The sequence below is a fragment of the Myxocyprinus asiaticus genome, chromosome 18 (assembly GCF_019703515.2).
Source record: "Myxocyprinus asiaticus isolate MX2 ecotype Aquarium Trade chromosome 18, UBuf_Myxa_2, whole genome shotgun sequence".
In the NCBI taxonomy this organism is placed as follows: Eukaryota; Metazoa; Chordata; class Actinopteri; order Cypriniformes; family Catostomidae; genus Myxocyprinus; species Myxocyprinus asiaticus.
This window is the reverse complement of record NC_059361.1, coordinates 15,325,867-15,341,483: the sequence shown is the minus strand read 5'-3', so window position 1 is coordinate 15,341,483 and position 15,617 is coordinate 15,325,867. Positions and strand designations below refer to the sequence as shown.

The window sequence follows — 15,617 nt, the reverse complement described above, 5'->3', positions numbered from 1 at the left end:
GTAAAACCTTTAAAGCAAACCGTAGCGCTGTAAGATCAATTCTGAACTGGAGTGGAAGCCAGCAGAGAAATGCCAAAACTGATGTAACATTATCCCATTTCTTAGTGCCTATCAGAAGCCTGGCAGCTGCATTCTAAGTCAGTTGCAGGAAGGGCAGATGGCACTGAGAGATTCCAACATATAGCCAATTACAAAAGAAGTCAAAGTATAAAAAATCTATATAAGAGTCTCAAGATCTTTCGCAAACAACACTTTTTGAGTTGAAAGAAGCTACAGAAACAACACTTCTCATTTGCTTATCAAATTTATTGGTTTGGTCAAAAATAACACAACATTTTCTTACATGAACACATACAGTACTTTTAATCAACACTGAATGTAATCTTATTGGTGGAGTTAGAACGGCCAAATATAACACATTCTGTCTTATCAACATTGAGCTGGAGAAAGTTTCTCGCCAATCAAGATCTAATCACTTCCAGGTTGTAAATATCACCTATTTAAGTGGTACGGTGTGTTGTCAGCATAAAGAAAATAAGATATTTTATGTCTGCAGAGCCTTGGGGGACATCACAGTTTTGAGTCACTGAACAGGAAGATGATTCCCAATACTGACAGAAAAGTTTCTGTTCTTTTAGATTGGACTTGGGGCAGTTTTAGGGCAGTGCCATGGATGCAGACCTTTTTCTCCAAACACTCGAAAAGAAATTAATGGTCGATTCTGTTGAAGGCAGCACTTGGGTCAAGCAGGAGTAAAGCAAGATAATAGCCAGAACAGCAACAGCTGGCATTATGTTATTGGTGATCTGAAGCAAAGCAGACTCTGTGCTATTAACTCTGACTGGAACTGACTGGACTAGAACAAGATTGCTAAAAAAGTATTTTGGACTGTGGGGTTAAATTAGGATTTTTAATCACAGGCTGATCCACTGCATGTTTAAAACATGTTGCAACAATGGCATTTGTTTGGAAGCTATTCAAAATAGACTGAATCCTGGGTCCTCAAGTATCTACACTGCAAAAATAATTTCCTTTTTGTCTAAACGTTAACTGTTTTTGTTAAAATAAAAATAAGGCCTGTTTTCAGAGAATAGACCATGAATTAAGCTTTTTTTTATTTTCTTTGTCTTGTTTTAAGCACAAACCTCACTATGTTGCGTTACGTGTATATGTAAAAATATAAAAAAATAAAAAGAATTGACGTCCTTTTCTTTAAAAAAAAAAAAAAAAAAAAGCAAATATCAAGGTTATAGTGTGGCACTTACAAATCAAGTGAATAGGGCCAGTTTTTGGAGGGTTTAAGCATTAATTATTCTGTTAAAACTTGTGTATTATTTGAGCTGTAAAGTTGTTGAAATCATAGTTTTTATAGTCATTTTAGGGTTTACAGCGTTATGTCATGGCAACAAAGTCATAAAATTGGATATATCTTTACACAGATATACACAGATATTGTTTGGGCTATACTTGTGAAACTGTGACTATTTTAAAGTTTACGGATTGGCCCCATTCACTTCCATTGTAAGTGCCTCACTGTAAACCAGATTTTTGCTCTTTTTAAAGAAAAGAAATATAAAAATGTTGAGATTTCTCAACAGAAATATCAATAAAAAGTGGCGAAAGGCCTAACCTAAAAAGAGTTTCCTCTTTCTACGTGTGGTTGAGGTCTATTTGCAGTTCACTAATTCATCAGCAATTAAGCAGTTCTCTTCTCTGCCTTTCTTACACTAAAAACTAGAAGACATTCATTTCCACAATATATAAAGACCTACACAGAATGTAAAATTTGTAGTCGTGTTTGTAGATTGTGTTCAGAGTGAATCAGGGGTGTGAGCCGGCTTCTGCTTCACTTATTTGAGTCCAAACTGCATCATATGGTGGAAGTTCTACCTCAGAACCTTGTCCAAACCTTTGTCAGGTAGCAGTGCAGCAGATGGCATCATCTCACTGAACTCTTTCCCTCTCACTGGGGGCAAAATCACCAGCATGTTTTATTGCAGACTGCAGATAGTGTTGCCGTTGTACCAAATTTAATTATAAATTTTTTGGTTTAATAATTAAAAACTTAAGAAATGATATCACAACACAGTTTCTTGAACATGAGTTGGCATTAAGGACTGCATGAAATTGCTTGACAAATGCAGTTTTTTGCCTGTGTTTAGTGTATTTCCTTTTGAAATTGGAAGTTTGGGCGAGTTGGGGTCGTCCCTTTTTATCTTTAAATGGCCTACAGGCTTTAGTCTGTTTATGTCCCAACCATGAACCATGATTTGATGCTTTCTGTTGCTAGCAGTGGCAGGTAAAATAGGAGGGGAAGAGACATTCCCATTCTAGAGAGCATTTCATTAGGCACAAATTTGGATATGCCCATAACACATAATACACTAGCTCAGTGGTTCTCGAACTTTTTTGTCCCAAGGAACACCTTTGCAAATATGAAATTTCCAAGGCACACAATTTTTCTCAAAATACAATGATGCATACATCCTCATAAATGTGAAATAAATTGTATTAAACAATGTGCTGCCTCTGAAACACAAATTCAAAATGACAAATAGACTCAAAACTAGGGTTGGGCAACATGGCTTCAAAAAGTATTGCTCAATATTTTTCAGCCTATTGACGATATTCGATATATATATCTTGATAATTATGTATTTGCTCTGAAATGGCTCAGAAGTGACTTATTATTTTATTTTTATTTTTTTATCAGAGGAACCATAATTTCATGCAAACAACCATTGTAGCCAAGTAGATTCAATATTTTAAGGGCATTAAATAAAAATCTGTTTAAGAATAGAAAAAGGCATTTTTCCCTACAGTTTTGCACTAAATGAACACAAGGGAGAATGCGATCTAATCATTGTCATTGATATGCACTTTTGTATTTATATTTTATATACAATGATACATAGTAGCTTAATAAAAAAACATAGCTTAATTATTTACCTTCATCTATATTTACTAAACAATTTTTTGGTAAATGAACAAGGAGTGCAAAAACTACTCCATTTATTTGTTGACAGTGAATTTTGCATGATACTAAATTATTACTGTGGGACACAGTCAAGTTTATTATTATAATACTGAATTATCATCATTATTTTGAGGATTAGATTTGTTTTATTTAAAGGTGATATATTTCTTTCCTATTTACTTCACCTGAAGCTTTTATTTTTAAACTTCACATTGAGCTTTTATTTTGACACTTCAAAAATTTTGCAGTCTATAGTTTACAATGCACTGCATCTGGTGAAACGCTGTTGTCCACTCCTTTTCTGTTATCCACCTTATTTTTCAGCGAAACTAGGGCGCCCCCATTATTAACCTTCAATGTGGAACACTTCCGGTATAACCCACTTCCAGCTATTTTAGCTATACTAAAATACTACATTTATGCTGCTTTATATTACAGGCTGGCAATAAATGTCGACATATTATTATAATTAATTACGATTTTCATAAACTCATTGGTTTGGAGCACATATAGTTTTACAGTTTATTGTATTTTGCCATCGTATATATGAATGGAGGTTTACATGGAAAGTCTGCAAAGTCACGATCTTGGTAAAGAAAGAAGCAGATATTATTACCGTCTCTTCAATACAACAACACACAGCAATAAGTGAATGGTTTACTCTTTTACTATAAATGCTGAAGTTAGAAAATTATCCGACATTGGCACGTAATTCTGCTGTACATCCTGTGGTTGTATAATAGTTTATAAGCCCACATCAGTAAATTCTGGTATTATAACCTTCTAGTTATTTACACTGCTGTCAATGCCAAGTGGAACTTTGTCACATTTGCCGGAAATGCAGCCGCTGCTTACTTCCACATTGCAAAAAAGGTGGATACTGTGCCACCTTTGTAGATTTGTATAATAATTTGTAGCTGTTACTAAAGTTTGGAATTGCGCAAATGCTTGAACATTCAGTACTTCATTTCTTTCACAATGCCTGTAATCTGCCCCTAAAGTGCTAAAAACACGCATGAGTCACGAACGTCTTTTATTGCAGCCCATTGCAATTTCACATATGACCATATTGTCATTTTGGTGTTATTTTGATTAATTGTGCTGCCCAGAAGAATAGTGAAATTAGTCTACTGATGCACTTTTTATGAAACTTAATGGCCAAATAAAAAGCACATTAAAATCATTGCAATATTCACGATATTGCTTAATATTATATCATCAGCCAAATCATTGTGATTATATCGTGAATATTCAATATATCGTCCAGCCCTACTCGAAACCATGTTTTAGCAATACAAAACCAGAATTTATTGGTAATTATATAATAAATAAAGTGCTTTTAAATGATATATTGATACTTTGCAACAATACAACAGGTTTCATTAAGACCACTAACCTAAGGCCAACAAGGCAACTTCACACACACACTTTCGTGTGGCTATCCTTATGAGGACTCTCCATAGACATAATGATTCTTATACTGTACAAACATTAGATTCTATCCCCTAACCCTACTCCTAAACCTAACCCTCACAAAAAACTTTCTGCATTTTTACATTTTCAATAAAACATCATTTAGTATGATTTTTTTTAAGTGATTTGAATTATGGGGACACTAGAAATGTCCTCAAACCACATTTTCAGTGCATCCGGAAAGTATTCACAGCGCTTCACTTTTTCCACATTTTGTTATGTTACAGCCTTATTCCAAAATGGATTAAATTCATTATTTTCCTCAAAATTCTACAAACAATACCCCATAATGACAACGTGAAAGAAGTTTGTTTGAAATCTTTGCAAATTTATTAAAAATAAAAAACGAAAAAAAATCACATACATAAATATTCATAGCCTTTGCTCAGTACTTTGTTGAAGCACCTTTGGTACCAATTACAGCCTCAAGTCTTTTTGAGTATGATTCTACAAGCTTGGCACACCTATTTTTGGGCAGTTTCTCCCATTCTTCTTTGCAGGACCTTTCAAGCTCCATCAGGTTGGATGGGGAGCGTCGGTGCACAGCCATTTTCAGATCTCTCCAGAGATGTTCAATCAGGTTCAAGTCTGGGCTCTGGCTGGGCCACTCAAGGACATTCACTGAGTTGTCCCGGAGCCACTCCTTTGTTATCTTGGCTGTGTGCTTAGGGTCGTTGTCCTGTTGGAAGATGAACCTTCGCCCCAGTCTGAGGTCCAGAGCGCTCTGGAGCAGGTTTTCATCAAGGATGTCTCTGTACATTGCTGCATTCATCTTTCCCTCGATCCTGACTAGTCTCCCAGTTCCTGCCGCTGAAAAACATCCCCAAAGCATGATGCTGCCACCACCATGCTTCACTGTAGGGATGGTATTGGCCAGGTGATGAGCGGTGCCTGGTTTCCTCCAGACATGACGCTTGCCATTCAGGCCAAAGAGTTCAATCTTTGTTTCTCATGGTCTGAGAGTCCTTCAGGTGCCTTTTGGCAAACTCCAGGTGGGCTGTCATGTGCCTTTTACTGAGGAGTGGCTTCCGTCTGGCCACTCTACCATACAGGCCTGATTGGTGGAGTGCTGCAGAGATGGTTGTTCTTCTGGAAGGTTCTCCTCTCTCCACAGAGAAATGCTGGAGCTCTCTCAGAGTGACCATCGGGTTCTTGGTCACCTCCCTGACTAAGGCCCTTCTCCCCCGATCGCTCAGTTTGGCCAGGCGGCCAGCTCTAGGAAGAGTCCTGGTGGTTCCAAACTTCTTCCATTTACGGATGATGGAGGCCACTGTGCTCATTGGGGCCTTCAATGCTGCAGAAATTTTTCTGTACCCTTCCCCAGATCTGTGCCTCGATACAATCCTGTCTCAGAGGTCTACAGACAATTCCTTGGACTTTATGGCTTGGTTTGTGCTCTGACATGCACTGTTAACTGTGGGACCTTATATAGACAGGTGTGTGCCTTTCCAAATCATGTCCAATCAACTGAATTTTCCACAGGTAGACCAATCAAGTTGTAGAAACAGTTCAAGGATGATCAGTGGAAACAGGATGCACCTGAGCTCAATTTTGAGTGTCATGGCAAAGGCTGTGAATACTTATGTACATGTGATTTTTTTTTTTTTTTTCGTTTTTTATTTTTAATAAATTTGCAAAGATTTCAAACAAACTTCTTTCACGTTGTCATTATGGGGTATTGTTTGTAGAATTTTGAGGAAAATAAAGAATTTAATCCATTTTGGAATAAGGCTGTAACATAACAAAATGTGGAAAAAGTGAAGCGCTGTGAATACTTTCCGGATGCACTGTATAGCATAATACCCTTGTAATTACCAGTTTGTAACCTAAAAAAAATTCCTCAAAGCACGCGGTAAGCAATATCACGTTGCCAATGGGCAAGGAGAGAGCGAGAGGGATGAAGTTACAGCTTTTTCATTTTAGGCTATTTAGGTTATTAGATTAAGCCTACTTCATAATCTTTGCTTAATTTCATTTTAAAATTGTATCTGTGACAAAATATTTGAAAATGTAACAAAATTGTACCTCACATATTTCATGGAGTAATTGAAAAAGGTTATTTAGGTTGTAAGGACAAATTCCACGGCACACCTGCCCACCTCTCACGGTACACAAGTGTGCTGCGGCACATCGTTTGAAAACCACTGCACTAGCTTGTACAATAGATGGCCTCATAACTAAAAGACAGGAAGGAACTAAAAGCTACAAATCTCAATTTTGATTTCATGTAGCACAATACGATACAGGATTGCGTGATTGGCGTGCACGTGCAGGGATCTTTGTCTTTCTGGTAGTTCACGCTCCGTTGGATGGCTGGTATTCTAGCTCAACACTTCCTTGTACAGAAGTGTATTGTTTTGCTACATCCTCCCTAGAAACTCATGGCATAGTTTGAAGTGCTGAGTGGTTGATTACAGCTTTGTGGTGTCAGAGAAGTAAATTCCAGTATGAAAAACACAGTAATGAATGAATCTCAGATTGTTTGTCCTGTGCATCTAATTACCATCATTTGTGTAAAAGAGACTTTAGAAAAAGGAGAAGAAAAGGCATGCAATTAAATGTGCCTTTGTGCCCAAAGCCTGTATTTGTGTAATACTGTGTGAGCAGAAAGGAACTCTTTTTGATGGCATGAGCTGGCCTAAATCGCCAGTTCCAAACTTATTGGCTGGCTGCTGAGTTAAGTTTTTTTTTCCCAAACAGATGACACTTTTAAGGTTAACACTTTTTGTTGATTTACAACTCAATGTACCTCCCTAACTTAAACCTAACTGATAGTGGCAAGTTTGTAAATGTAATTGATTATATAATGCAAACATTTAAATGTTTTGCGTAGTAAGTCATGCGCTTTAGTAAAAGTGTTTAGATATCATAAGATGGCATTGTCTGAGGAACAGGGTGAAAGTGTATGTTTATGAACTGATAATCTGTCATTTTACTTGTGATTTGTGGGAGAGGGAATAAAAGTAATTGATGAATTAAACGACTTTCCTTTATCGGTGTGCGGTCAAAAAACGCTTAAGAATAAACCGATCGACACAGGTATTTTTGCCCCTTATGCAGATTTGGCGCTACATGTAAACATTTGTACCGCCGTTCTTACTGGCTTATCCAATGTACGCATGTGCATGCCTCTTCAAGGTTTGACATTAAAATCAGAGAATAACTTGGTTATTTCAAATCTCATGTAAAAGTGTTCTTTTTTTATTATTTTTTTTAAAAATTTTTTTACATGTTTTTAAATAAGCTGATTTTAGGGAGTTATCGGCATATTGGTGTGCTCGTTGTTGTAATGCCTCTAGTGTTTATTTCACCAGGAAATTGCCGCAATACGTACGAGGCATGGAAAAATAATTTTGCAAAAATGTATGTGTAGTAATTTGATTCTATGAGACCAGGTTGCTTCTGAGAAAGGACTAATAACTAATTTGCCACGGTTTTCCAAGTTAGTGGCATCAAATCTTTGAAATATATTCAGAGTTTTGTCCGTGAGTAGAATTCTGCTTTGTTTTCTGAATTATGTTTGTGAAATAATTATTTAATACTTTTTTGATGGACACATCAAAACTGTGTTTTCTTTAGTGTTTGAGTTTTTTCACAGTGGTGGTTTTGGTTACTTTAGATCTCTGTCAGACAATCTCTTCCTATCTAAGTGGGTCGTTCTTGCCCAAAATGAGACACAAAATGGACCAGACTTGATACCGATAATCAAAAGTATGAATATATACAAGACTAGTCTTTGGGTTTGTAGTTGTGTATTAATTTATGTTTAGGTGTGACTGCAGAAAAAGAGAAAGTTAGACTACCCTCTGTGCCTTTCGCTTTGTCCTCCATCCATAAGCATCCTTTGACTCTTGTACCTCCAGAGAGGAGAACAGTGGGATAGAAATAAATTAATGGAAGAGAGAGATTGAAAATGAATTCAGCTCATTTGTGATCTTTTTGCCCTCCATCTCTTCTCACAGGGTTACCCGACTCACCTGAACTCTCTGTTCATTGGCCAGCATTATATAAGGTCTTTTAAAAGGAGAATTTTAAGCTAATTGAAAAGAGTTTAGTATTTAAATGAATCCTCTAATGGTTTGCTCTTTTTTTTATTTTTTTTTATTGCTCAGCTCGCCATTGTAGAGGACTATGCGGACCCTTTTGATGCAGCGGATCAGGCTGGCGGCACCCAGACAGTCACAGAAAAGCCAACGGAGAATGATGGCTACATGGAGCCGTACGAGGCCCAAAAAATGATGGCTGGTAAGACGATGGTGTTTTGCTGCTGAAGTTTGTACATCATCTTGTCTTGTATTTTGCAGCTTGATAATTGTGAACTCTGAAGTGTCTTTTGGTAGAATATAATGAATCATGATAATGCATCTGGGCCTGTTGAAATGTGTATGCACTAGGCCCATGGGATCTTGCTCAATTTATGCTTAATAATCCCTCTGAAATCCCACTTAGTCTATTCAGAAATTCTTGCTGCCGTCAATAGAGCTGAGTAATCATGACGTCAATTTGTAAGCCAACCAAGAAAGGCTAATCTGCCATGGGTTCCCTCTGGAATTTCAAATGGCTTTTTTTGTAGGGGTGCACTGATCAATCGGCCACAGATTTAAATCGGCCTACCTTCTTAAGTCTGCGATCGGCCGATCGCGCCTAGAATCAGGGCCGATCTTTATGCAGGATTGTTTTTAAAAATGCGTAAGAATTACACATGTATGAATATTAAGTTGCCTATTTTCTAGAGTTATTACTGTAGTAATTCTGACTCGCTGCACTGTGAGTCCATTTAAAAAATATATATATATGTTTTTTTTTTAAATAACATTTTAGTTTTGCAATTAAATTTAATATGTTGGCACAATTATATTTTTGTCTACAAAACTAATTTCAAACATTTAAGCATACGCCTTCAGATCAAAAGGTTTTTAAGATCATGAGAAACATTTCAGGCAAGTGACCCCAAACTTTTGAATGATAGTGTAATTGTTAGCAATTCACAATTAATGTAATTTTAATGTAATTTTGTTAACTTTATAAAAAGGTTCCATTCGATAACATTTTTACAGCCTTTATTAATTGTAATGTTAGTTAATGAAATTACAATTGTTCATTGTTAGTTCATGTTAGTTCATGGTGCATTAATGTTAACTAATGCGACTTTTGATTTTAAAAATATAATAGTAATGTTGTAACTAAGTTCATTATTTCATGTTAACTACAGTAATGTTGTTAATATTAACAAATGGAACCTTTTGTAAAGTGTTACTGTAATTTTACTGTGTGGGGCATAAACATGTAACTGCACAATATAACTGACAAATGTGTGGCATAGGGCACTTAAAAAAAACAAAAAACGGCATCGGTATTGGCCGATCGAAGCGTTAAAAAATCGGTGCACCACTACTTTTTAGAATTGCTGTTTTCGATTTATTAGTGAAATAATGTCTATTTCAAGCCGTGTCTATACTAATACTTTTGCATTTAAAAACGCATCTTTTTCTCAATGTTTTGCCTTCCGTATGCACTGAGACAACGTTTTTGACAGCGAAAACTGAGCTTTTCGAAAGTGCTCTCCCAAGTGGATAAATTTGAAAATGTCTTCTCATTGTAGTGTGGACAGGGAACGGGGGGATATCTGAAAACTATGACATTTGTTGTCCTGACGCAATCATGCGATCCATTCAACCCAAAACAATCAAGATGGCGGCCCATGTTGTAGCGGCGTTATTGTGCCTGCTATACAGTTGTGAGAAGATAAATGTTACTTTGTACAACCAACATATTGTATCCCTTCAAAGGTGATTGGAAGTTTACGTGGAATTGCTGTCTGGCAACAGAACACAAGGAAAATTGCATTTAAGACCATACGTGGAATGGTGATTTGTTTTTTTTTTGTTTTTTTGCTTTTTCAGTAAGGGCATTTAAGAGTTTTTATTATATGTTTCAGCGTGGACGAGCAACTTCTGGAAAATGCTTGAAAACGGCAGTGTGGATGGTGAGCGTTTAGAAAACGAAAACGCCATTTTCAAATGTATCCGGATTAATGTGGACGTAGCCTAAAATTATTTGAAGAGACATTCCTGTTTTGATCTACAACATAAATTACACACAATCACACCTGAAACTAAATTTAGAATCTGTGTGCTTTAATAACTTTGAACAAGTTACTTCGTAAAAACTAAATCGAGAATGTGAGTTTATTTGCTTGATGAATCTTACAACCGATGGACTGTAGGCCTTTTTTAGCAACTTGATAGCATTTATGTGATGATAGATGATTTATGTGTTTAAAGCACACAGTAGTTTCAGAATTAATGTTTGAGGTATGACTGCATGTAATTTGTTGTCGAACAAATCGAGAAAACCTCTAAGTAAAGCTAACCACAGACATCATTGTACTCATATATTGAAAACCACTTTTCTAAAAACCCATTAGAAATTCCTGAGGGAACCCATGGCTTGAAAATACTAATTCTCTTCTGGGGTTTAGGACTGCAAACTGAACAGCTCTATTTGACTTGTTTTTCAGTCACTGAAATCCTGAAAATGTGTTGTTCAATTTGTTCTTTTTGCATTTCATTTTCTGTTTATTGCACTAAACAGAAATACAACAATCAATAATATCCTGCCCTTTGCAATGTTTTTTTTTTATCGTGTAAAACAGCTGCTCAGTGCTTCTGTTTGCATTAAATTCATGGGTTTATGGCTGCAATTTGCCCTGCGTAAGCGGACTGGTGCTGAAGAAAATCAGCTCTCCTGTCTGAATGAAGACAGCAGCCATATGTGAGCTGTCTGGAATCCTGTAAATACATTACGATCTTAGAACCACAATAAACAATGTGCATATTCCAAGGTCTGTGCTTATATGCCCATGTACAAGGGCACAAACACATAGGCACTGTCACAGTAACGTGTAGTGCTCGGTAGCTCTCATAGGTGATGAGAATTTTGTCAGGAGTGAATTTTCAGATATCTGTTTGCAGTAATAGGTTTTTGAAGAGAAACTTGCTATATTCCTTGACTCAGTGTGGCTGAAACAATGGAGAGGCAATTAGCCATTGATTCACTGCAGTCTAGTGTTGTTACTGGGGATGAACTGAATTAGTCTGCAATCGGACAATTGAGATGCAAGAAAAAAGGAATTTGACCCCTACACAAGGTCAGAATGAGACATAACGTTGCCTCGCAAAAGTATTCAGCACCTAAAACCCCCTTAATATCTTAATGTTCACATCAAACATGTTTTTGCTTCAGTCCACTCTGTTTTTCAATTAAGATATGTAAACGTGCTAAACGGACATCTTTGACCGTTGTGCCATGTCTCGATGTGTGCAGTTGTGCATTTATCTGCATTTTACAAAAAGCTTTGAACGTGGCTGATCCAATCAAACTTTTGAGTAAAAACAATATTTAATAAGCGGTAAGGTACAAGAGGCCACTTTGTATTATGACTATGCACTGACATGTAAATCTACCTAGTGCTAAGATTATTATGTGGCCAGGAAGCTATTGTTTTTAATTATAAATGCTACAATAACTGTCCATCTGTCTGTTTGTCATTCTCTTTATTCTCTCTCATTTCCACTTCGCCCTTAATTTTTATTTTTTATTTATTTTCTCATCTGACCCCTTGCCTGCGTTCAATCTCTTGTGAATATTCAACTTTAATGCAGCTTTCCTTAAAGTGTTACATTTCTAAACAAGACAAAGCCACACAGTGGCCACATGTTGAGGTCAAACCCCTGTGTCACTGAAAAGTGTGTGTGTGTGTGTGTGTGTGTGTGTGTGTGTGTGTGTGTGTGTGTGTGTGTGTGTGTGTGTGTGTGTGTGTGTGTGTGTGTGTGTGTGTGTGTGTGGTCAAATACGCAGTGTCGAAGTTGTCTGGTTCACACAAGTACTGTAGATCTGTGATGAAATCAGCACTGGAATTATTTGTTGACCAAAAAGTGTTAAACAAATCTTATATTTTATGTTCTTTAAAGTCACACAGCCTTGATTAAAGCGCTACACAAATAATTTTATACATAGGCAAAATACAAAAGAATTACAGGCATTTAAGCATGAGCCTCAAGATCAAAATGATTTTAAGATGACAAGAAACATGCTTGACTGAATGTGTGTCCAAACTTTTGAAGGGTAATATATATAAAACGGAACCAGAATGAATCTGCATTATTTTTGATGTTGTTCCTGTTTTAGCTTCTGTGTCTTTCTCTCAGTTTGAAGAGATGACTTCACAGTTTAATCACGGACTCAATCTGACACTGAGCGCAAAACACTACAATCATTGTAGCTCTGTTTATTTGACATTTGGGCTGGACTGCAAAAATGTGTTCATACTTTTCCAACTGTATTTGACCAGAACCAGAGGAACTGACATCTTGTAAATGATCTCAGAGTGATGTTTTACTGCACTGCATTACGTAGCAGGACAGCTGGGCAATTTTTTATTTGGACTCTATCCCTCCTTCCTGTTTTTTTTTCTTTTTCTTCCTGTTCCTTTTTTTTTTTTTTTTTATCTTTTCATTATTCAACTGAGCCATCTGTCCTGTCACACAACTCGTAGGGAAAACAAAATAATAAATACAAAGTATCTTGGACATGCTTCTTGGATTTCTGTACAGAAGGGGAGATAAAACTGTCATTTTATTGGCTCATTGCATTAATTTCTAATGGCTGTGCAAATACAGTTTAAGCACATACTGAAAAGTGTAATTTTGTTGCATTTAGACATATTACACTGATAATGAGCAAACTGTATGCTGTTTTATTATTATTATTTTTGTAAATTGTGATCAGTGCATCTATATGTGAATCTCACAAAAAAAGTTTTTTTCTTTGTGACATTATTTTCATGACAGTTTAGCATATTTGCCCTATTCTTTATTACTGTAATGTGTCTGAATGTTTTACTTTGATTTTGCTTGTAATTGTCATACAGTAATACAGAATCATCCTGTGTGGACACAATGATTTATTAAAATCAGCATAGTTGAAAGGCTACAATACAAATCAATTTAGAATCAAGTTATCAATTTGCTTTCACATTACCATAATGAGAATTTTTCTTAATACAGTACTAAAATACTGTATCATGATTAGTGGTCGACCGATATATCGCAGAGGCAGATAAATCAGCCGATATTCTGACTTTTTTAATTATCTGCATTGGCCGATACATTTTCACCTTTGGCCTATTTGTTTCTTCAGGGTGCCGAGAATCAGCTACTTGCATGTGAAGCATCTGAGACATGTAAACAACCAGTCTTGGTTAGTTTTGTTGTTACGTGCCATTGTGTTACTACAATAAATGCAACACAGTCTCATTTAAATGGTCCGCATATCAGAGCCGCGGCAGACACGTTTGAGCTCATAATGTTAGTGCTTGCCTGTTTCATTCTCCCTCTCCTCAACTGTTCCCTGTACATTTTAACTGTCTTGTCTAATGATAAAAAGGCAAATATCAATCAAACTAATCTCATATGCCATCTGCAAATGTGCGCATATCTCGTTTAAACAGATGTAATAAACCAACCTCACACAACTCCAGCATCCTGTGGAGCGCTCATTTATCTTCCTCTAAAGTACATATTTTAACAGTCTCTCCTCAACAGTTCCCTGTCACTTTTCTAATGATAAAAGGCAAATATAAATATGACTTCTATCATATACCATCTGCAAATATGCAGATATCTCGTTTAAATGGATGTAATTCACGAACCTCACGAAAATCCAGCGGTTTCTTCCCATCGAGCGCTCATCTGATATCTTCCTCTGAAGCGTGTATTCTATCAGCCAGAATAAAAACTTCAGGATCAAAAGTTCCTCTTCACAAATCATGACGACAATCCATGCAGGCGATCCAGGCCGTTTAAACTGTCAGGAGACTGAGGCTCGCGCTGGATACGCACGAGTGCGGGAGTGCAATCAATGTCTTTCTAGCAAGTCAGTTCACTGTCGGCCATGTTTGGAACACTCTCGGGAGACTATTTCCAGTCATGAAAGTGCAGCTCCTATCTACTTGAATGGAGAAAGACCAAAATCTCCAAAACGGTTGGTCAAGATTACGATCAAAGAACATATTTCAAATCAGCAGTATAATCTGACAACACAGGTATCATAAATGGTGCTGCTTTACCTCCGGTTACGCTAAAAAAATCTAATTTCCCAGCTTTTATTGCTAATGCGCATGCATGTTCTCGAGTTGATTGACAGGATATGTCTGTATCTAAAAGGTGATTGGCTCTTTTACCTGTAAGGCGGGACTTCCTATCTACATCCATTGACCGTTGGCTGCAGTTGGGTGTTCTAATTTTTCCCATTCATTTTAATAGAAGTGGCCCATCTCTGCTAAATAGTCGCTGGTGCAATTTCAAGGTAAAAGCGCTTCCCGTGTGCTATGAGTAAATGTCTTATTCACTATGCACTGTATGTACAATTAATTTGATTCAGTATTTTTTGAGAAAATGCGATTGCTAACGTGGACATGCCATCTATGGTTGCTGGACTACTGTGTGTACTTTAAGTCCTTCTTCCTAATACATTAACAATTTCTTATTGTGCAAATAAATTACAAAAATTTGATGACTAAACAGAAATCAGAAGAAACTGCTATCTACCATTTAAAATACAACATTATTTTTTAGATGATTTTTTTTTTTTACAAAGTTAAAGTTTTGTGTGAAATTGAGTAAATACAGTGCTAAATAAGAGTTTATTAATTTTTTAGCAATTTAATGTTTGTTATTTACTATATTAAATTGTATTATATATTGGCATTGTATCGGCATATTGGCCACCTTTCTCTCTGGATATCGGCATCTGCCATTAAAAAAAACCCCATATCGGTTGACCACTAATCATGATACAGTATTATATCTGTATTATATCAACCCTTTATGGACAAGTTGGAGAAAGAATCACCATTGGCTAGTAAATTTTTGTTTTTACTTGCCAGATTTTGACGGCAGGTAAGTGTAATGCAGCTGAAAATTGAAAAATATATTAAGATATTAAGTTAAGATATTTAGCTTTTCATCATTTCAATGACATTTTTATCATTTCAGTCACATTTTAGTTTAGTTTTTAAAGTACAAATTTCTTATATTATCAATTTATATGATGTCATGAAATTGTATTTATAGTGGTGATATAAGCTGTTGTCATGGTTTAAAAA

The 15,617-nt window shown here is 36.3% G+C and overlaps 1 protein-coding gene across 6 annotated transcripts in view; it reads left to right on the top strand.

The window, feature by feature from the left end:
* LOC127455805 (SH2 domain-containing adapter protein F-like) overlaps window positions 1-15,617 on the top strand; it is a 212,181-nt gene that overhangs the window by 27,161 nt on the left and 169,403 nt on the right. For all 6 annotated transcript variants that reach the window (XM_051723944.1, XM_051723943.1, XM_051723945.1 and 3 more), the window contains exon 2: window positions 8,563-8,695. In XM_051723944.1, the coding sequence (XP_051579904.1) occupies window positions 8,563-8,695 (133 nt within the window). The remainder of the gene's footprint in view (window positions 1-8,562; window positions 8,696-15,617) is intronic.